Here is a 22,931-nt window from a genome sequence, read left to right as displayed (position 1 = left end):
CAAAACAGCCTGGTACTGGTACAATGACAGATACATTGACCAATGGAACAGAATTGAGAACCCAGATGTAAATCCATTCACCTACAGTCACCTGATCTTTGACAAAGGCCCTAAGTCCATCAGATGGGGAAGAGACACTCTTTTTAACAAATGGTGCTGGCAAAACTGGATGTCTATCCACAAAAAAATGAAACAGGACTCATACCTCACACCATACACAAAGACTAATTCAAAATGGATCAAAGACCTAAATATAAAACCAAAAACTATAAAGATCATAGAAAAAAGGAATAGGGTCAATGCTAGATGCCCTAATACACAGCACTAACAGGGTACAAACCATAACTAACAACACACAAACACCAGATAAGCTAGATAACTGGGACCTTCTAAAAATTAAGCACTTATGCTCATCAAAAGATTTCACCAAAAGAGTAAAAAGAGAACCTACAGACTGGGAAAAAAATTTTGGCTATGAGAAATCTGACAAAGGTCTAATCTCTAATATCTGCAGGAAAATCCAATGCCTCTACAACAAAAAGACAAATAATCCAACTTAAAAATGGGCAAAGGAAATGAACAGACATTTCACCAAAGAAGACATTCAAGTGGCTAACAGATACATGAGGAAATGCTCATGATCACTGGCCATTAGAGAAATGCAAATCAAAACCACAATGAGATACCATCTCACCCTGACACTACTGTCACGAATCAAAAAAAACAGAAAATAACAAATGTTGAAGAGGCTGTGGGGGAGATTGGAACTCTTACGCACCGTTGGTGGGAATGCAAAATGGTACAACCATTTTGGAACATGATATGGTGCTTCGTTAAAAAGCTAGAAATAGAAATACCATATGATCTAGCAATAAGAAATAAGAGCCGTCACACGAATAGACATGCACAACCATGTTCATTGCAGCATTGTTCACAATAGCAAAAAGATGGAAACAACCTAGGTGTCCATCAACAGATGAATGGATAAACAAACTATGGCACATACACACGATGGAGTACTACTCAATGATGAAGAACAATGATGAATCTGCAAAGCATCTCACAACATTGATGAATCTGGAGGGCATTATGCTAAGTGAAATAAGTTAATTACAAAAGGACGAATACTGTATAAGACCATTATTATAAAAACTCATGAAAAGGTTTACATACAGAAAGAAACAATCTTTGATGGTTAAGAGGGAGGGTAAGGGTGGGGATGGAAAAACACTAAATAGACCATAGATAAGTGGTAACTCTGGTGAAGGGTAAGACAGTTCACAATATAAAAAAAAAAAGAAAAAAAAATTCTGTTTGTTAAAGCCATCCACTTGTGGTATTTCTGTTATAGCAGCGCTGGATAACTAGGACAACATCCTTAGTAAAAACCAGCAGCATGGAAGCTGCAGACACTGATGAAGTCTCACAGTCATCCGCCCAGAAGCCGAAGGCTAGCCCCTCATACCTATAGTTGTAACCCAGGTCAGACTCCAAGGCGTGGCCAACCACATGGTTTTGGAGGACCTACCACTTTTGCGGGTCCGTCACTCATATATTAAAACTGGTAGTAACCCTGCAGAAACAGAGGTTGGTCCGCAAGTATCCCTGTTACAGTCCAGGAAGATGAAGTCATCTGAGATTTTTGGTGAGGGTTTTGTGTTCCTTTAGTGGTGAGGATTTGCGAAGGGCCTATGAGGTGTTTTCGGGTTATGGACTATTAGAACTAAATCAGAATTGTAAATCTGGAAAGTATAGGAGTCTTTAGAAAGGCCTGTGGGTCATAAATACAGATATTGAATACCTGTAGGTAAGTCAAAATGTTAACATTCCTTAGTATTTTCAAATGGTTGGTGTTGATTTATACCAGTGTGTATTACGTAGGCCTGAAGTTGGCCAGTCCAATATGGCAGAGTTCCAAGACTGGTGGAGCTGTATTGTTCAGGTTAACTACCATAGTGATAAACCAAATGGGGAGTTGTTCATGAAGTGAGCCCCTGGGTGGCACAAAAAGTAAAGCACTGCACTCCAAGAAAGGTTGGAGGTTCAAACCCACCCAGAGGCACTTGGGAAGAAAGGCCTGGCGATTTGCTTCCAAAAGGTCACAGCCTTGAAAATCATTATGGAGTGTAGTTCTAAGGGGTTGCAGACTGCCACTAGGAATGTAAAATGGTGCAACCACTTTGGAAAACAGTCTGGCAGTTCCTCAAAAGGTTAAACGTAGATTTACCATATGACCTAGCAATTCTACTCATAGGAATTTCCTAGAGAAATAAAAACATGTACTAAAAACCACTGAATTGTATATTTTGAAGGAGTGAATTTTTTTTGTATGTGAATTATATCTCAATGAAGCTTTTTTTTTTTTAAGAGAGAGGAATGAGATTTCAGCCATATCTTTAAGAATGGGTGGTGTTTCTTCAGGCATTGGAGAGAAAGGGAGAAAGGAGAGGGAACCAGGCTAGTGAACTTTCCAGCTGATCAATCAAGAAGAAGCGGTACCTCAAGTTCTCTTTATACTCCCTTTCACTCATGAGATCAGTGACCTACCTATGTCCTTCTGAGGTGTGGGTGAAGCCTGGGAGGCTGCAGACAAACCTCTGCCTTTTTGGCAGAGCCCTGGGGCTTAACACATCTCCTAAGTTTTCTTTCAGCCAGATTCGAAGGACACAGCGTATGTGTGGGCTGAAAGTTTTAGAGCTTCTGAGAAGGTGCTGTAGGATTTTCCAAAACAGCCTTTAGTTGGTGACTTTTAAAGGAACATGGCAGAGGTTTGCCTCTGCCAACAAGAGTCAGCATAAGTTTGTTTTGTTAAAAGAGAAATTGAGTGGAGTTGGGCAGGAAAGTCCCTCAGGGAGAATGAATGGGCTATTTCACGGTACCTGCTTGCTCTGTTTTCCCATTTTTTCTAAAATCTCTTGAGAGCAGAACCTATTATTCATCTCCGAGGCTCGCCAAAAGCCTAACATGGCGCTGCTAGAGCAGAAAGAGCAGGGGCTTTGGAGTTAGAGTTGGATTCAAATCCTGACATTTCTTTGTCTGAATACTTTTAAGTCTCTCTTATTCACCCTCCTCCCTCAAAAAAGAAAACAAAAACTCACCTTCCTCTGACCTTGCATTCTCCTCAAATCCCATCATATCACTCCTCTTCTGAGCTAACTTCAGAGTGGTCTACCCTTGCACCAAAGTTTGCCATCCACCCTTACCACTCCTCTCAATGGCTTTGGTCAGGTTCTGCTGGGGCCTCCACTTGGCCAAACACAAGGAACTCTGTATTCTACCTCGCTGGACATCTCGGCTGCATTTGACTCCTATGAACACTCGCTCTAATTTTTTTAATCCTTGATTCCCTTCATTTCTTAGCACTACTCTCCCCTGGAGTCCCTGAGTAGTACAGTTAACACACTTGGCTGCTAACCAAAAGGTTGGTAGTTTGGGCACCTTGAAAGAAAGGCCTGAAAGATCACAGCCATGAAAATCCCATGGAGCACACTTCTACTCTGAGACACATGGGGTCACCATGAGTTGGAGTCGACTCGATGGTAACTGGTTAGCTGACAAAGTAGCAACATGGTTTACAGAGTCCCAGCCCAGCATCACAAAACAGAGTACAGAAGGATAACTTTGAAGCTAAGAGGCAATAGCGTTATAATCAGCACATTGACTTTATTACATACCAGATGACCATATGTATTTGGGTCTATTTCTGGACTCTCTTCTATTCCAGTGATCTATTTATCTATTTTTCTACCAGTACCAAACTTTTTGATTACTGCACTTTTTATACATTTTGATATCTGGTAGGGCTAATCTCCCCTGGTTGTTCTTTTTCCAAAAATTTCTGCCTGTTCTGACACTTTTTTCTATATGAACTTTAGAATTTGCTTGTCAGCAATTGGGATAGCCCTGAATTTATAATCAAAAGGTTGGCAGTTCCAATCCACCAGCCACTCTTAGAAACCTTATGAGACAGTTACTCTGTCCTATAGGGTCGCTCTGAATCAGAATCGACTCGACAGCAGTGGTTTTTGTTTTTGATTAGGCGACTTGAGAAGTTTATTCTCTATTGAGATTTCTTATCCAGGTTATGTCTTTCAACTTACTAAAACATTCCTTTGAATTCTCTCAATAAGAGTATTACGGTTTTATTTATGTATGTACTGGGGATTTGTAGGAAACCCTGGTGTGTAGTGGTTAAGAACTACGGTTGCTAACCAAAATGTCGGCAGTTCGAATCCACCAAGGCACTCTTTGGAAACCCTATGGGGCAGTTCTCTGTCCTATAAGGTCCCTGTGAGTCAGAATAGACTTGACGGCAACGGGTTTGGTTTTGGTTTTGGGGATTTGTAACTTTATTCTCAGGTATTCCCGCGCCGCCCCGCATCTCATTGCTAATATAGACAGATTCTTTTTTTTTCCATTATGTTTTCCTCCTGGCTGTTGTTTGTATGAAAAACTTGATTTTTGCATATTAATTTTTAACCAGCCCCCTTGTTGAATTCTCCTATTTTTTAAAATTGTTTTTTGATGTATTTTCCTGTTTTGTCCTGGTATAAAATTACTAGTATATTAGTTATCAATAATAATAAAGTTATTCTCTACTTTCTTCTATTTTCTCTGTATTTTCTTCCTCTAGTTCAATGGTTGGTATTTCTAGAACAATGTTAAATTATAATGGGTTTGAGCTACTGATTGACTGTAGTCATGATGTAGACTTTTTTTTGAGACATAGATTTAATTTTGTTAAAGAAGTGCACACGCATTCTTATTTTATTAGAAGCTTGTTAAAACTCAGAAATTGATTTTTAATTTTTTCAAATAACTTTGGGACATCTATTGAATAATCACTTTTCTTCCTCTCTTGACCTATGAATCTGGTGAATTATACCAATAAAAAACCAGTTGCCACTGGGTCGACTCTGACTCATGCAGACCCCATTGTATAGAACTATACTCCATAGGGTTTTGAATGGCTGAATTTTTAGAAGTAGATTGCCAGGTCTTTTGAGGTGCTCCATACCCTTAAATTATTGAATTTAACTCCTACATTTTTGAATAACCCACTTGGATATAATTTATTACACTTTTAGGGTATTGCTAAACCCTATTGTACATATTACCGTTCTCTATGTTTTCCCCTATGCATGGTAAAGTAGATGTTTACCAAAAAAGAGGAAGACTCAACTAGATGGATTGACACAATGGCTCAAACAAAGCAATGATTGTGAGGATGGCAGAGGAGCTGGCAGCATTTAGGTCACTATGTGTCTGAACTGGCTCAATGGCACCTAACAATAACAACAACACGTGCTCCTCCATCGTGCCTCTTCGTCATGTTTTTCACCTTTTGGTATCAATGTTACGCTGGCTCGGTTAAAGGAATTTGGAAGATACGCTTCTCGTTGTATGTTCTGAAACAGTTTAAACAGTATTAAAATCTTTTTTTCTGTGAATATTTGATAACATTCATTTGTGAAACCATTTGGGCCTAGAACTTTCTAAGGTGGTAGTTTTTCGACAATTTCTTCTTAGTTGGTCTTTTTAGGTTGTCTATCTCTCTTTAGTGGTTAATTGGGTAATTTAATTTCTCACAGAATATAAATTTTTTTCAGGTTCTTAAATTTCTTTCTGAAAGGGTAGCAAAAATATTTTTATAAAATTTAAAATTTTCTTGGCAACAGTTCTTAGGATCATGTTTGAGTTGAGTGGTGCTTCTGGGCTGGAGAACTCCTCGGGGGTGGGGGTAAAGGACCGGCTGAGGAGATAGAGCCTTATCCCTGCACTGCCTCCCACCTCTATTCTGTCTCCACCATTGCCACTTTGTATTTGGGCTTTCAGCTTCAAGATTTCATTGTGGGTAGGGGGTTTGGTCACTAGAACAAAAGTCTGAAAAACCACCTGGAACTATGAAGTTGAAATAATACATTTGTTTGAATAAGTATAATATGATAGTATTTCTGTCCCTAAGGTTTTATCCATTTTGATTATTTTCATTTGGTCAATTTTAGAAATAAATTCCTATATTGCATAGTACCAGATCAATAATTTTTCAGAAGGAATGATCACCTAGGTCAATGAGAAATTTCCTCAGTCTTCTTGCCTCTTCTTGTACCTATTGATGCATCTTATACTTTCTGAAAGCATATGTCAAGAAAAAGGTGACTGATTTTGAAAGGCAAGGAATGTGACATTGGAGGGTGGAGCAAGGCAGTCATTGTTCCTGGAGGAAACAGTTATGTGATTTCTAACTTAACAATTACATTATGAAAATATAATTTGTAATATAAAGGCAATGGCTACTATTACTCAGTGGAAAAGAAAGTGAGTAGAGGACAACGTAACAGGAAATAGAGCTTGTTTAAAAGACTTTCTCTATATCAGTGTGATCTTGGTTGCCCTAGGGAAACAGAGTTAGCTTACCAGAGTTATTGTTAGCCCCAAGGTATTTTATGTGAAATATCACATTCTTTCTATTGCTAGAATAAAAAAATGATGCTCTAGACACAGTTTCCCCCACACTTCTGTCAGTTTGTCCTACTGTGAGGGCTTGCATGTTGCTGTGATGCTAGAAGTTATGCCCCCAGTATTTCAAATACCAGCAGGGTCATCCATGGGGAACAGGTTTCAGCTGAGCTTCCAGACTAAGACAGACCAAGAAGAAGGACTGGTGGTCTACTTCTGAAAAGAATTAGCCAGTGAAAACCTTATGAATAGCAGCGGAACATTGTCTTATAGAGCGCTGAAAGATGAGCCCCTCAGGTTGGAAGACACTCAAAAGAGGACTGGGGAAGAGCTGCCTCCTCAAGTAGAGGCTACCCTAATGACATGGACTTTCGGGACTTTCATTTGCTAATGTGGCTCGAATCAAAATAAGAAGAAACAGCTGCAGACATCTATTAATAATTGGAATGTGGAATGTACTAAGTATGAATCTAGGAAAATTGGAAATTGTCAAAAATGAAATGGAATGCATAAACACTGATATCCTAGGCATTAGTGAGCTGAAATGGACTGGTATTGGCCATTTTGAGTTAGACAATCATATGGTCTTCTATGCTGGGAATGACAAATTGAAGAGGAATGGCGTTGCATTCATCATCAAAAAGAACATTTCAAGATCTATCCTGAAGTACAATGCTGTCAGTGATAGGGTAATATCCATACGCCTACAAGGAAGACTAGTTAATACAACTATTACTCAAGTTTATGCACCAACCACTAAGGCCAAAGATGAAAAAATTGAAGACTTTCACCAACTTCTTCAGTCTGAAATTGATCAAACATGCAATCAGGATGCATTGATAATTACTGGTGATTGGAATGCAAAAGTTGGAAACAAAGAAGAAGGAACAGTAGTTGGAAAATATGGCCTTGGTGATAGAAACAATGCCAGAGATCACATGATAGACTTTTACAAGACTGATGACTTCTTGGTAGCAAATACCTTTTTTCAACAACATAAATGGTGTCTATACGCGTGGATCTCGCCAGATGAAATACACAGGAATCAAATCAACTATATCTGTGGAAAGAGATGATGGAAAAACTCAATATCATCAGTCAGAACAAGGCCAGGGGCCGACTGTGGAACAGACCATCAGTTGCTCATATGCAAATTCAGGTTGAAGCTGAAGAAAATTAGAACAAGTCCACAAGAGCCAAAGTACAACCTTGAGTATATCTCATCTGAATTTAGAGAGACTATCTCAAGAAGAGATTATATGCATTGAACACTAATGATCAAAGACCAGATGAGTTGTGGAATGACATCAAGGACATCATACATGAAAACAGGAAGAGGTTATTAAAAAGACAGGAAAGAAAGAAAAGACTAAAATGGACGTCAGAAGAGGCTCTGAAAGTTGCTCTTGAATGTAGTGTGGCTAAACCAAAAGGAAGAAATGATAAAGTAAAAGACTTGAACAGAAGATTTCAAAGGATGGCTTGGGAAGACAAAGTAAAGTTTTATAATGACATATGCAAAGACCTGGGTTAGAAAACCAAAATGGAAGAACAAGCTCAGCATATCTCAAGCTGAAAGAACTGAAGAAAAAATTCAAGCCTTGAGTTGCAATAGTGAAGAATTCTATGAGCAAAATACTGAACTATTCAGGAAGCGTCAAAAGAAGATGGAAGGAATATGCAGAGTCACTGTACCAAAAAGAATTGGTGGTCATTCAACAATTTCAGGAGGTAGCATATGATCAGGAACAGATGGTATTGAAGGAAGACGTCCAAGCTGCACTGAAGGCATTCGCGAAAAACAAAGCTCCAGGAATCGACAGAATACCAATTGAGATGTTTCAACAAACAGATGCAGTACTGGAAGCGCTCACTCGTCTATACCAAGAAATCTGGAAGACAGTTACCTGACCAACCAACTGGAAGAGATCCATACTTACGCCCATTTATGCCAAAGAAAGGTGATCGACCTGAATGCAGAAATTATCAAACAATATCATTAATATCACACGCAAGTAAAATTTTGCTGAAGATCATTCAAAAGTGGCTGCAGCAGTACATCGACAGGGAACTGCCAGAAATTCCAGCTGGATTCAGAAGAGGATGTGGAACCAGTGATATCATTGCTGACGTCACATGGATCCTGACTGAAAATAGAGAACACCAAAAAGATGTTCATCTGTGTTTTATTGACTATGCAAAGGCATTCAACTGTGCAGATCATAACAAGTTATGGATAACATTACGAAGAATGGGAATCCCAGAACAATTAATTGTGCTCATGAGGAACCTGTACATAGATCAAGAAGCAGTTGTTCGAACAGAAAAAGTGGATACTGCGTGGTTTAAAGTCAGGAAAGCTATGCTTCAGGGTTGTATCCTTTGACTATACTTATTCAAACAGTATGCAGAGCAAATAATCTGAGAAGCTTTGCTATATGAAGAATGGGGCAACAAGATTGGACGAAGACTCACTAACAACCTGAGTTACGTAGATGGCACAACCTTTCTTGCTTAAAGTGAAGAGGACTTGAAGCACTTACTGATGAAGATCAAAGGCCACACAGCCTTCAGTATGGATTACACCTCAACATAAAGAAAACAAAAATCCTCACAAGTGGACCAGTAAGCAACATCATGATAAATGGAGAAAAGATTGAAGTTGTCAAGGATTTCATTTTAATTGGATCCACAATCAACACCCGTGGAAGCAGTAGTCGAGAAATCAAATGATGCATTGCATTGGGCATATCTGCTGCAAAAGACCTTTTTAAAGTGTTAAAAAGCAAAGATGTCACCTCGAAGACTGTCATGGATTGAATTGTGTCCCCCAAAAATGGCTGTCGGCTTGATTGGGTCATGATTCCCTATATTGTATGATTGTGTAATCTGATGTGATTTCCTCATGTGTTGTAAACTCTATCATTATGATGAGGTTATATGTGATCTCCTTATGTGTTGTAAACTCTATCACTATGATGAGGTTATACTGATGATGTCTACAAGATTAGATAGTGTCTTAATTTAATCGCTTTTGAGATATAAAAGAGAGAAGCAAGCAGAGACACAGGGGAACCTCATACCACCAAGAAAGCAGTGCTGGAAGCAGAGCGTGTCCTTTGGACCTGAGTTTCCTGTGCAGAGAAGCTCCCAGACTGAGGGAAAACTGATGACATGGACCTTCCTCCAGAGCTGACGGAGAAAGCATTCCCCTGGAGCTGATGCCCTGAATTTGGACTTGTAGCCTACTGGACTATGAGAGAATAAACTTCTCTTTGTTAAAACCACCCACTTGTGGTACTTCTGTTAGAACAGCACTAAATGACTAAGACAAAGACTAAGATGTGCCTGACCAAAGCCATGGTGTTTTCAATTGCCTCATATGCATTTGAAAGATGGACAATATATAATGAAAACTGAAGAACTGACGCCTTTGAATTATGGTGTTGGTGAAGAGCATTGAATATACCGTGGACTGCCAAAAGAACGAACAAATCTGTCTTGGAAGAAATACAACCAGAATCCTCCTTAGAAGCAAGGATGGCAAGACTGTGTCTCACATACTTTGGACATATTATCAGGAGGGATCAATCCCTGGGAAGGAGATCATTCTTGGTATAGTAGAGGGTCGGGGAAAAAGAGGAAGACCCTCAACAAGATGGATTGGCACAGTGGCTGCAACAATGGACTCAAGCATGGCCACAATTGTGAGGATGGTGCAGGACGGGGCAGTGTTTTGCTCTGTTGTACACAGGGTTGCTATGAGTGGGAACTGACTCGACAGCACCTAACAACAACAGGCACAGTTTAGTACCTGCCAGTTGGTAATGTTTGTTGATTTTGGCATAGGTGGGAGGAATGGGGCTGTTTAGACTCAAAGGGTATAGAGTAAACGTCCAGGAGAACTATCTTCATATATCAGAAGGAAAGAGAATAGGTGCATTTCATGTACGGGAACAAAGACGTGGACCTACGACTGAAAGATGGAAGCTATTGGAGAGCACAATTCAGGGAAAATTTCCTAGTAGAGCTGAACGAACAGCTAGAATCAGGAAGTATTGAATCTCCATTACTGGAGGAGTTCAAGCAGATCCCGGATGCCTGGGGTCAGGGATCTTGGAGAGGAATTCTGTGCATCACGTGGATAGGGTGAACAAGAAGACCTCCGAAGGCTCTTCTAACAACGAGGTTGCACGGCTCAGCAAGTGCCTGAAGTTTGCCTGAATGACCAGTAGGTGACACACTTGTGTGTTTGCAACAGCATAATTATTTCCCTGATGGTGCAGAGTAGAAATCAGGAACACGACCAATTAGCCTAAGAAAGTGAAATTTTATTAACAAAATATACATTCTTATCTTAAGAAATTCATTCTTCGTAAGTATAAAAACATAAATGTCACTTGAAGCAAAATTCTCAAGGACCTATTCTTAAAATAAGATTAACTTTCTAAATTCTCTCTTTAAGTAAGTCTCCTTATAGTCTTCGAATTTAATATAATTTGCCATGAAAGCCCTGGTGGGGCAGTGGTTAAGAGCTTAGCTGCTAACCAAAAGCTTAGCAGTTTGAATCCCCAGCCGCTCCTTGGAAACTCTACAAGGCAGTTCTACCACGTCCTATAGGGACGCTGTATCAGTCAGAATCAACTCCACAGCAACAGGCTTCTTTGTTGTTTTGCCATAAAACTGCTTCTGTTCATCCAAAGCCGTCTCTGAACCTCTCATCTGTTTGCTGTGTCTATTGTTCTAGACAAGAACTATGTTTTGTTCCTTATTACTCGGCACATAGCACTGTACAGAATTCATAATAATGCTAATAATAACATCTTACATATCAATTTTGCTTACCATTTACTAAGCTCTTATTCATAGTATCTCATCTAATCCACATAAAATCACTTGATTAGTATTAATACTATGAAGAAATAGGCTGAGATGGGTTAAACAACCTGTCCAAAAATCATAAGGAAGAAAATGCTCCCCAATCTTTATTGTGTTGAACTATGCAGGCTCAAGAAACACTACAGACTTCTTTATACTCTGCCATGGATTCAATTGTGTCCCCCAGAAATATGTGTCAACTTGGTTAGGCCATGATTCCCAGTATTGTATGGTTGTCCTCCATTTTGTGATTGATGTAATTTTCCTATATGTTGTAAATTCTAATCTCTGCCTGTGGTTAATGAGGCAAGATTGGAGTCTGCTGAAGAGGATTAGGGTGGGATGTAATATCCTTGCTCAGGTCACATCCCTGATCCATTGTAAAGGGAGTTTCCCTGGGATGTGGTCTGCACCACCTTTTATCTTACAAGAGATGAAAAGAAACAGAGGTGAGCAAAAGAGTGAGGGACCTCAAACCACCAAGAAAGCGGCACTGGGAGCAGAGCGCGTCCTTTGGACCCCGGGTCCCTGCACCTGAGAAGCTCCTCGACCAGGGGAAGATTGATGACAAGGACCTTCCTCCAGAGCTGACAGAGGGAGAAAGCCTTCCCCTGGAGGTGATGCCCTGAATTTGGACTTGTAGCCTACCAGACTGTGAGAAAATAAATTTCTCGTTAAAGCCATCCACCTGAGGTATTTCCGTTACAGCAGCACTAGGTAACCAAGACATACCCCTTGGACATTCACAGTGATTTTAGCATATTAAAGGCTCCTAGAATTAATGGAGCAAAGAAACCTGTAAAAAGTATCCCAGAGGTTTTCAAACATATTTAGTCACTACATACACACTCTCTCACACACACAAACACATATAAATATATGTAAATATAAATTTTTAAGAACATAAATTAGTATCTCACAGAACACCAGTTTTCTGTTGGGAAATGCTATAAGTTATGAATGTGAAATTCAAACTCCACAGTCCTTCTTGAGTTTAATTAATTTATCAGCAATATTGCATAATTTTCAGTGCATCAAGAAAAAATAGCCTCAATTTCCTCTTAGCTAAAAAGATATTCAGTTTATTAAAAATAGATTATTTCCACCCAAATGCTTCCATGATGAACTTGAATTTGTCTCTTCTTAGCACTTCAGGCAAACTGAATCTAATAAATAAAAGCCCAAACTGAAAGTTTCCACTTCCTCCTTGTTCCTCTGACCCTCCTGGTGAATCCAACAGGGGTGGCAAATTTGCTGTGAAAACCATCTTACTTCCCTGTACTAACTCTACAGCTTACACACAATAAGGGCCATTTCATTTCCTCTAATGTTTGCTGCATCGGACAGTTTCAGCATGTGTTCAGAGTGTCTTCATTATATTTAACGTGAGTGGTTATTAAGTCTGTTATCCTCTGATGCCATCAGGCATATGACCAAAACTCAGGAGATATACTCTGAATAATTACATAAACATTCCTGCAAATGCACTTTAGGGTGAGAGACAATTCTAGTTAGCTTGACTTGGTTTCTGAATGGCAGCTGTAATGATTGGAAGTTCTTTCTTACACTTGGATGAGAACCACATGGGCCCCTTCCTATCATCACTGGCTGAAGTCCTTCCAAGCCACCAGGTTCTTTGCAGCAGCCTTCCACGTCCTTGTTCCTTAGACTATAGATGATGGGGTTGAGCATGGGGGTCACCACCCCATAAAAGAGGGAGATGAGCTTGTCTGAAAGGTCCTGTTTATCTGCCCTCACTGGGTCCTTACACTTGGGCTTTCTATACATAAAAAATAAGGTCCCATAGAAGATGATCACCACAGTGAGGTGGGCAGAGCAGGTAGAGAAGGCCTTTTTCTTCCCCTCTGCAGAGGGTATCCTCAAGATGGTTACAATGATGAACACATAGGAGACAGAGAAGAACAGAACTGGGACCACCAGGAAGATCACATTTGTTACTCCCATGCTGATCACATTGATGGAAATGTCAGCACAGGCTAACTTTAGGACAGCCAAAATCTCACAAGTGAAGTAGTTTATGACATTGTCCCCACAGAAGGGCAGCCGAGTTGTCAAGGATGTATGTACCACAGAGGCAGCACCACCAATAGCCCAGAAGCTGGCAGCCAGATACACATAGATAGCCTTGCTCATGATCACAGGGTACCTAAGGGGGTTACAGATGGCCATGTAGCGGTCAAACGCCATCACGCTCAGAAGCAGGCACTCTGTTCCTGCCATGGCAAAGGAAAGAGCCATCTGCACTGCACAGGCTGAGAAGGAGATGGTTTCCCAGGGTGTCAGGAAGCTGTCCAGGACCAGAGGAACAGAGGAGGTTGTGTAGCAGATATCCAAGAAGGAGCGGTTCCTCAGGAAGAAGTACATGGGCGGGTGCAGGTGGGAGTCAAGGATGGTCATCAGGATGAGGACCCCATTGCCTAGTAGGATCACCAGGTACATCAGCAGGATCAGCACAAAGAAAATTTTCTCCAGCTTTGGGTGGTCAGAGAGTCCCAGGAGAACGAACTGCATGACTGGGGAGGTCCAATTGGCTTTTTCCATTTTGTATCCCATCTGTCATCAGCAGTGTTCAAAGCAGCACATCAGGCTTTCTTGAGAAGAGTCCTAGGCATCCAGTATGTGATCAGTTCCCTGTTGCATAATAGGAGAACATACGTGCGTAGAGAAAGTGACTGAAAGAGATGAAAGAAAGTGTTTCTTAATTCTCGGTTGAAAGAAGATCAGAGCTGGAAAAGAACTTACAACAAATCAGCACTGGGTGAGGGCCTCACATGTTCAGGTATGTGCTAGGGAATTTTCTGATGCTGGTGCATGCCCTCCTTGTAAAAGACAATCGTACTTGAAAGGCAAATGTGTGTTAGGGTAGAACTGTGCTCCACAGTGTTTTCAACGGCTGATTTTTTGGAAGTATACTGCCAAGGCTTTCTTCTGAGGCACCTCTGGGTGGACTCAAACCTCCAATCTTTCCGTTACCAGTCAAGTGCATTAAATATTTGAAAGCCCATTTATACCACCCGGGGACTTCAAATATTTCTATACCTCCTTCTTAATTACAATTGGGTGGGGGTGGGAATGAATGAGTGATGGAAGATGAGTGGTTAATATTAATGAGCATCTACTCTGTACCTTATTCTTTAAAACACTCCATGGAGAAGACACTGTCATTCTAGTTTTATAGATGAAGTAACCAAAACTCAGGGGAGCTAAAGAATTTGCTGTATGGGGTTGAATGACAGTGCTGGAGTTGGATCCCAGACCCCAATTCTGAGTTCTTTCCACCAAATAGCTCCCTCCCTTGGTTCACAGATTTTAAAAAATACTGTCTCTCCAGTAGCAGCTGGGTGCATTTTCTGATTGGTCACAGTCATTGTCTACTCAGCACGTTCTCTGCAGTCATAGTGCGAGGGTTCATTCCAGATGTGTAGTCAGGCAGGGCAGCTCCCACCCTGAATCTAACCCAGGGTGTTCTAACCTGACTCTATTGACATTTTGGGCAATAATTCTTTGTTTTTGGAGGCTGTCTTGTATACTGTAGGATGTTTAGCAGGGTCCTTGGCCTCAACCACTAGGGGCCAGCAGCATCTCCCCTCCCCATTCTGAGCTGTAATAACCAAAAATATCTCCAGACATTTGCAAATGTCCCCTGGGGGTAGGGAGGACAAAACTTGGCCCAGTAAAGAACACTGTTCTTCATTAGCCATCAGAGAAATGCAAGTCAAAACCACAATGAGATACCATCTCACCCCAACAAGGCTAGCATTAATCCAAAAAACACAAAATAATGAATGCTGGAAAGGTTGTGGAAAGACTGGAACACTTATACAGTGTTGATGGGAATGTAAAATGGTACAGTCACTTTGGAAATCGATTTGACGCGTCCTTAAAAAGCCAGAAATAGAAGTACCATACTATCCAGCTATCCCGCTCCTTGGACTATATCCTAGAGAAACAAGAGCCATAACACAAATAGATATATGTACACTCATGTTCATTGCAGCACTGTTCATGATAGCAAAAAGATGGAAACAACCTAGATGCCCATCAGTGGACGAACGGATAAACAAATTATGGTATATTCACACAATGGAATACTACGCGACGATAAAGAACAATGGTGAAGCCGTGAAACATTTTATAACATGGAGGAAGCTGGAGGTCATTATGCTGAGTGAATTTAGTCAGTCACAAAAGGACAAATATTGTACAAGACCACTATTATAAGAACTCAAGAAAACGTTTAAACACAGAAAAAACCATTCTTTGATGGTTATGAGGGTGGGGAGGGAAGGACAGGGTTATTCACTAACTAGATAGTAGACAAGAATTATCTTAGGTGAAGGGAAAGACAGCACGCACGACAGGGGGAGTCAGCACAACTGGACTAAACCAAAGCTAAGAAGTTTCCTGAATACAGCTAAATACTTCAAGGGACAGAGTAGCAGGGACGGAGGGGTGGGGATCATGCTTTCAGGGAACTTCTAGGTCAATTGGCATAACAAAGTTTATTAACAAAATGTTCTGCATCCTACTTTGGTGAGTGGTGTCTGGGGTCTTAAAAGCTGGCGAGTGACCATCTAAGATGCATCAACTGGTCCCAACCACCTGGAGTAAAGGAGAATGAAGAACACCAAAATCACAAGGAAAGTATTAGCCCAAGAGACAGAAAGGGCCACATAAACCAGAGACTTCATCAGCCTGAGACCAGAAGAACTACGTGGTGCCGGGCTACCACCAATAACCACCCTGACAGGGAACACAACAGAGAGTCCCGGATGGAGCAAGAAAAAGTAGGGTGCAGAACTCAAATTCTAGTAAAGATACCAGACTTAATGGTCTGACTGAGACTGGAGAAACCTCGGAAAGCATGGCTCCCAGACTCTCTGTCAACCCAGCATGGAAACCATTCCTGAGGCCACCTTTTCAGACAAAGTTTAGACTGGGTTATGGGACATAAATTCATACTCACCAAGAGTGTACTTCTTAGCTCAAGTAGATACAAGGGACTAAACAGGCAGCTTCTGTCTGGAGGTGAGATGGGCAGGCAGAGAGGGTTAGGAGATGATTGAATGGACACGGGCAATCAGGGGTGGAAAGCAGGAGTGTGCTGTCTCAGTATAGGGAGAGCAATTAGGGTCACATAACAATGTATGTAGAAATTTTTGTATGAGAGACTAACTTGAATTGTAAACTTTCACTTAAAGTACAACAATAAAATTAAAAAGAAAAACACACTTAAAAAAAAAAAAAACAGTGATCTAACCCAGGAAAAGCCTCACCCATTATTCAACCATTGACTTAATTGTATTTCCTGTGTAATTGCATTGCCCTTCCCTTACCCCTCAATAGAGCACTTACGAGTGTCCCTGTTTGCTCAATTCAGGCCCACTCTGGTGCCCCACTGTGACCTTCTGCCTCCGACTTATCCTGCATTCCTCCCAGTGGCTGCCCTACCCCCTCCAGAAAATGACAAAGTAAAGATTCCAGTCAGCTGCACAAATAAGACTTAATAGTGACAAGGAGATGCCACGGCTTCTGTTAGAGGAGCCACATCTGTCCACTCCCATCAGATAAATCCACCCAAATCTCCTATGTGAATAACGTGGTGTGGGCATGAGTGGTGCACAGGATCTCGCCTACATGAGACCTGCATCTGTGGGAGTCTTAGTACCTGGCACCTAAAAGTTGCTGAATAAAAGTTTGTTCAATTGAATCGAACAGAGCAGCTGGGAAGACCCTGCACTGGAGACCAGAGCCCTGGAACCTACCCCTGCGCATGACCTGGATAAAGTGTGTGGCCTGAGCAAGTCACTTCTCCTCCCTAGACCTCCGTTTCCCCATGTGTACCATACAATCCCAACTCTTACAGTTGTTTTGGACTGCCCTGTGCCATTCTCCTTCGGCAGGGAGCCGTCCTTGGTGAATGCAGCTGCCCACTCCTTTTGGTGTAGTGTGTATGTCTGTGTGCCTGTGTGCCTGTGTGCCTGTGTGTGTGTGTGCATTAAGGGGAGATGTGAATTCTTGATTTCCCCTTAAGGAATGTGAGCAGGAAATAGGGCTGTGTCAGGCTTTGGAGGGGGCTCAGGACAGTAGAAAACAAAGAGCTCTAGATACCTGCAGCCCAATGAGAGGATGGAGGGAGGGGAGGTAGGAGGATGACCAGGGAGCCAAGAGAGAAAGAGCAGCTTTTACCTGTGCAGCTGCATCCTGCAGGTGTGGAGCCTCGGCTTGTTCCACCTGTCTCTGCACAGTGGCAGCTGAGAAATGGAAGGCAACGTGGTAGAGTAAAAGAGTCTCATATACTCTCATATGGCCTTTCTGGAGAGCGATTTGCCTAGAAAAAGGAAAAATTTATAAAGCCTGCATACCCATCACCTCAACAATCCCACCTCTAGGAGACAATTCTAAGGAAACAGTGATCGAAGAGGGCCAATACCTCTCAGTAAAGGTCTTCATCCCAGCAATATATATGAGTGAAATTAGGAAACACAATAACAGTCCAGCAATAAGTGCCTAAGTAATTACAGTGTTCCCTATAATGGGATATTACGCAGACATTCAAGTTAGGTGTATAAATTTTTACACGATAACATTATTACATTATAATATTAAATGAAAAAAGAGAACATAAAATTGTATACATTTGTAAGGTGTCAATTAGATAAACAATATGTGTGGATATAAAAGTGACTGGTAGGACATGATGCCAAAATCGATGGGGGAGGGAGAATCTTCTTTTTCCCTCTTTAGTGTTGCCAAAAATTTCTATTAATATGATGGGCACAAGTTTCTTTGTATTCAGAACAGTTTTCAGCATTTATAAAAGGCAAATGAGAAAATGGAAAGAACTAACTGCAGCCTGGTAGTCTAATGGACAGGGACTTGGGTCCTGGCAGGACTGTCTGGTTGCCTCTGACCCTGAAGAAGTCTCACTTTTCTCTGAGCCTCATCTTGCCCTCTTGCACAATGGGGATGGGAACCCCTAGCTGCCTCCTTCTTGGGCTTCATTGGAGGATGGAGTAGCAACGTCAGGGAAGGGACTTGGTCAATGGTGAGCTCTGGTGAGTATGAAGGACTGTTCCATGATTATGAACAGCTGCTCCTCTCTGCTCCAGCATCAGCTACTCAGAGTTAGCTGCAGCTAGAAGTTTCTCAGAGCAGAGGCAAGGCAAGGAGGAAAGCATATCTCAGGGAAATGGTCTGCAGAAGGCATTGCCACCACCTAAGTCCCCACAACAGCCTAGCTCTCCCCATTTTCCAATCTCTTGATCTCAAACAGGTTCTCAGCTCCTCCTGTGCCCCAGGCCAGACCCTGGGTGCCAGAGAAAGACCCAGGCTCTCTCCTACCTGCTTTTCTTTACCTTTGAGACCCTCCTTCTTCTTTTTCCTCCTAAATTCTTATGGGAACTTGAGCCTCTGTTGGGTATTCCTCTCACTTCCTTCTTCCTAGCTGTGCTGACTGAATACTGGGTGCTTCAGCTACAGATTCTTCATGGAGAAGACTTGCTATCCCAGTCTGACACCCAGAAATCCTCAGGATATATTTCTGCAGCAATTGAAGGGAATCCTCAAGCAGCAGCTGTAGACTCCAGGGGGCATTTGATTCCCTAATTACTCCAACAGGGACCCTGTGAATCCCAGAACCAATTTAAAGTATGGACTGTGAAGTGTGCATGGGTGAAGGCCCTAGGCATACCTGGGGGCTCCAGGGACCATATCCCCTCACACCAGTTAGAGGCAGTGACTGGGACAGGCTATCCGGAGCTAGAGAGGATGGCACAGCTTTCCCCAGGGGCTCAGAGAAGCTGTGCTCACCAAAAAGAAAGGGCATCTGTTAGGTCCTAGACATCCAGAATGGGGTGACAGGACAGATGTCTAACAACAACAGCAGCAGGAGCAGAATTAGCTGGAGAAACCTATTATTATCTAAGTTCAATAAAATTCCTCAATATATGAGTATTGAATATCTACTTCCAGTCTGTCCTGGGAGATTTGTATTATTATCTCCTCATGTTTTTTAGTCAGAAACCCTGGTGGCATAGTGGTTAAGGGCTATGGCTGCTAATCAAAACGTCGGCAGTTTGAATCTACCAGGTGCTCCTTGGAAACCCTATGGGGTAGTTCTACTCTGTCCTGTAGGGTCGCTATGAGTTGGAATCAACTCGACAGCAATGGATTTGGTTGTTTTTTTTTTTTTTTTTGTTATTTTTTAAATCCTGACTGGTATTGGCCATTTTGAATTGGACAATCATATAGTCTACTATGTCAAGAATGACAAATTGAAGGGGAACGGCATTGCCTTCATCGTCAAAAAGAACATTTCAAGATCTATCCTGAAATACAATGCTGTCAGTGATAGGATAATATCCATACGCTTACAAAGAAGACAAGTTAATAGGACTATTATTTCTGCAGTCTGAAATTGATCAAACATGCAATCAGTATGCATTGATAATTACTGATTATCGGAATGTGTAAATTGGAAACAAAGAAGAAGGGTCGGTAGCTGGAAGATATGGCTTTGGTGATAGAAATGATGCCGGAGACCACAGGATAGAATTTTGCAAGACCAGCAACTTCTTCAGAGCAAATACCTTTTTTCAACAACATAAACAGTGACTATATATGTGGACTTTGCCAGATAGAATACACAGGAATAAAATTGACTACATTTATGGAAAGAGACAATGGAAAAACTCAATATCATCAGTCAGAACAAGGCTGGGGTCGACTGTGGAACAGACCATCAATTGCTCATACGCAAGTTCAAGTTGAAGCTGAAGAAAATTAGAACAAGTCCACGAGAGCCAAAGTATGACCTTGAGTATATCCCATCCGAATTTAGAGACCATCTCAAGAATAGATTTGGCACATTGAACACTACTGACTGAAGACCAGATGAGTTGTGCAATGATATCAAAGACATCATACATTAGAAAGCAAGAGGTCATTAAAAAGATAGGAAAGAAAGAAAAGACGAAAATGGATGTCAGAAGAAAGTCTGAAAGTTGCTCTTGAGCATAGAGTAGCTAAAGCAAAAGGAAGAAATATTGAAGTAGAAGAGTTGAACAGAAGATTTCAAAGGATGGCTCGAGAAGACAAAGTAAAATACTATAATGACATATGCAAAGACCTGGAGTTAGAAAACCCAAAGGGATGAACACACTCAGCATTCCTCAAGCTGAAAGAACTGAAGAAAAAATTCAAGCCTTGAGTTGCAACAGTGAAGGATTCTATGGGCAAAATACCAAATGATGCAGGAAGCAGCAAAAGAAGATGGAGGGAATGCACAGAGTCACTATACCAAAAAGAATTGGTAGACATTCAACCATTTCAGGAGGTAGCATATGATCAGGAACCGATGGTACTGAAGGAAGATGTCCAAGCTGCACTGAAGGCATTGGCGAAAAACAAGGCTCCAGGAAATGACAGAATACCAACTGAGATGTTTCAACAAACAGATGCAGTGCTGGAAGTGCTCGCTGGTCTATGCCAAGAAATCTGGAAGACAGCTACCTGGCCAACCAACTGGAAGAGATCCATATTTATGCCCATTCCAGAGAAAGGTGATCCAACTGATTGCAGAAATTATCAAACAGTATCATTAATATCACATGCAAGTAAAACTTTGCTGAAGATCATTCAAAAGTTGCTGCAACAGTACATCAACAGGGAACGGCCAGAAATTCAAGCTGGATTTAGAAGAACATGTGGAACCAGGGATATCATTGCTGATGTCAGATGGATCATGGCTGAAAGCAGGGAATACCAGAAAGATGTTTATCTGTGTTTTATTGACTATGCAAAGGCATTCAACTGTGTAGATTATAACAAATTACGGATAACATTGGAAAGAATGGGAATTCCAGAACACTTAAGTGAGCTAATGAAGAACCTGTACGTAGACCAAGAGGCCGTCATGCAAACAGAACAAGGGGATACTGCATGGTTTAAAGTCAGGAAAGGTGTGCTTCAGGGTTGTATCCTTTCACTATACTTATTCAAACAGTATGCAGAGCAAATAATCCGAGAAGCTTTGCTATATGAAGAATGGGGCAACGAGATTGGAGGAAGACTCACTAACAACCTGCATTATGTAGATGACACAACCTTGCTTGCTTAAAGTGAAGAGGACTTGAAGCACTTACTGGTGAAGATCAAAGGCCACACAGCCTTCAGTATGGATTACACCTCAAAATAAAGAAAAAAAAATCCTCACAACTGGACCAATAAGCAACATCATGATAAACGGAGAAAGTTTGAAGTTGTCAAGGACTTCATTTTACTTGAATCCACAATCAACACCCATGGAAGCAGCAGTCAAGAAATCAGAGGACGCATTGCATTGGGCAGCAAAGATGTCACCTTGAAGACTAAGGTGCGCCTGACCCAAGCATAGTGTTTTCAATAGCTTCATATGCATTTGAAAGCTGGACAAGGAATAAGGAAGACTGAAGAAGAATTGATGCCTTTGAATTATGGAGTTGGCGAAGAATATTGAATATACCATGGGCTGCCAAAAGAACAAAGAAATCTGTCTTGGAAGAAGTACAGCTAGAAACCTCCTTAGAAGTGAGGAGGGTGAGATTTCTTCTCACATACTTTGGACATGTTATTAGGAGGAATCAGCCCCTGAAGAAGAACATCATCCTTGGTAAAGTAGAGGGTAACGACAAAGAGAAAGACCCTCAACAAGATGAATTGACACATTCGCTGAAACAATGGGCTCAAGCATAACGACGATTGTGAGGATGGTGCAGGACCGGGCAGTGTTTTGTTCTATAGTGCATAGGGTCACTATGATTTGGAACAGACTCGACAGTACCTAGCAACAACAACAACATTTTTTTAGTCAAGGGAACAGACTTTAAAAAGTTCAGCAATTTGCAAAAGATCACCCATCTTGTGAGTGGCAGAGCTGGGATTTCAATCTCAGTGGGTCTCATTGTCTTTATCATCATTTTTAGCATCATCATCATGATTATCATCATCTACATTATTAATTGGTATTACTTATATTTGAAACAAATGGTATAGAAGTAAAGATTAAGCCTGTGTCTCCAATCACCCAGTTATTCTCCCTTGAGGCAACCAATGTTAGCAATTTCTTGTATATTCTTTTCAGAGATATTCTATGCATATAGCAATAAATATTTTCGTGACAAATTTAGCACAAATACAGAGTCTTAATATCTTGTTTTCTCTCTTAACAGTATACCTGAAGAGTTTTCGTGTGTGTGCGCAGGCGCACACATGTATGCATGTGTATACATTTCTGCCTCACTTTTTTTTAATTGTTGTAGTTTAGATGAAGTTTACATTTCAAGTTATTCTCTCATACAAAAATTTATACGTTCATTGTTATGTGACCCTAATTGCTCTCCCCATACTGTGACAGCACACTCCTCCTTTCCAACCCTGATTCCCCATGTCCATTCAACCAGCTCCTAACCCTCTCTGCCTTTCCATCTTACTCCAGACAGAAGCTGCCCGGTTAGTCTCTTGTATCTACTTGAGCTAAGAGTCACACTCCTCACGAGTATCACTTTACGTCCCACAGTCCAGTCCAATCCCTG

The 22,931-nt window shown here is 41.2% G+C and overlaps 1 protein-coding gene across 1 annotated transcript; it reads right to left on the bottom strand.

Moving 5' to 3' along the window:
• Positions 1–12,938: 12,938 nt before the first annotated feature.
• On the bottom strand, positions 12,939–13,899 carry LOC101350629 (olfactory receptor 2S2-like). Its single transcript, XM_012554384.2, is given in 2 exon segments — positions 12,939–12,986; positions 12,988–13,899. Coding segments are annotated over 2 exon segments (960 nt in total).
• Between the last annotated feature and the right edge of the window lie 9,032 nt (positions 13,900–22,931).

The sequence above is a fragment of the Trichechus manatus genome, unplaced genomic scaffold (assembly GCF_000243295.1).
Source record: "Trichechus manatus latirostris isolate Lorelei unplaced genomic scaffold, TriManLat1.0 scaffold00016, whole genome shotgun sequence".
In the NCBI taxonomy this organism is placed as follows: domain Eukaryota; kingdom Metazoa; phylum Chordata; class Mammalia; order Sirenia; family Trichechidae; genus Trichechus; species Trichechus manatus.
This window is presented reverse-complemented; position numbering and strand designations above follow the sequence as displayed.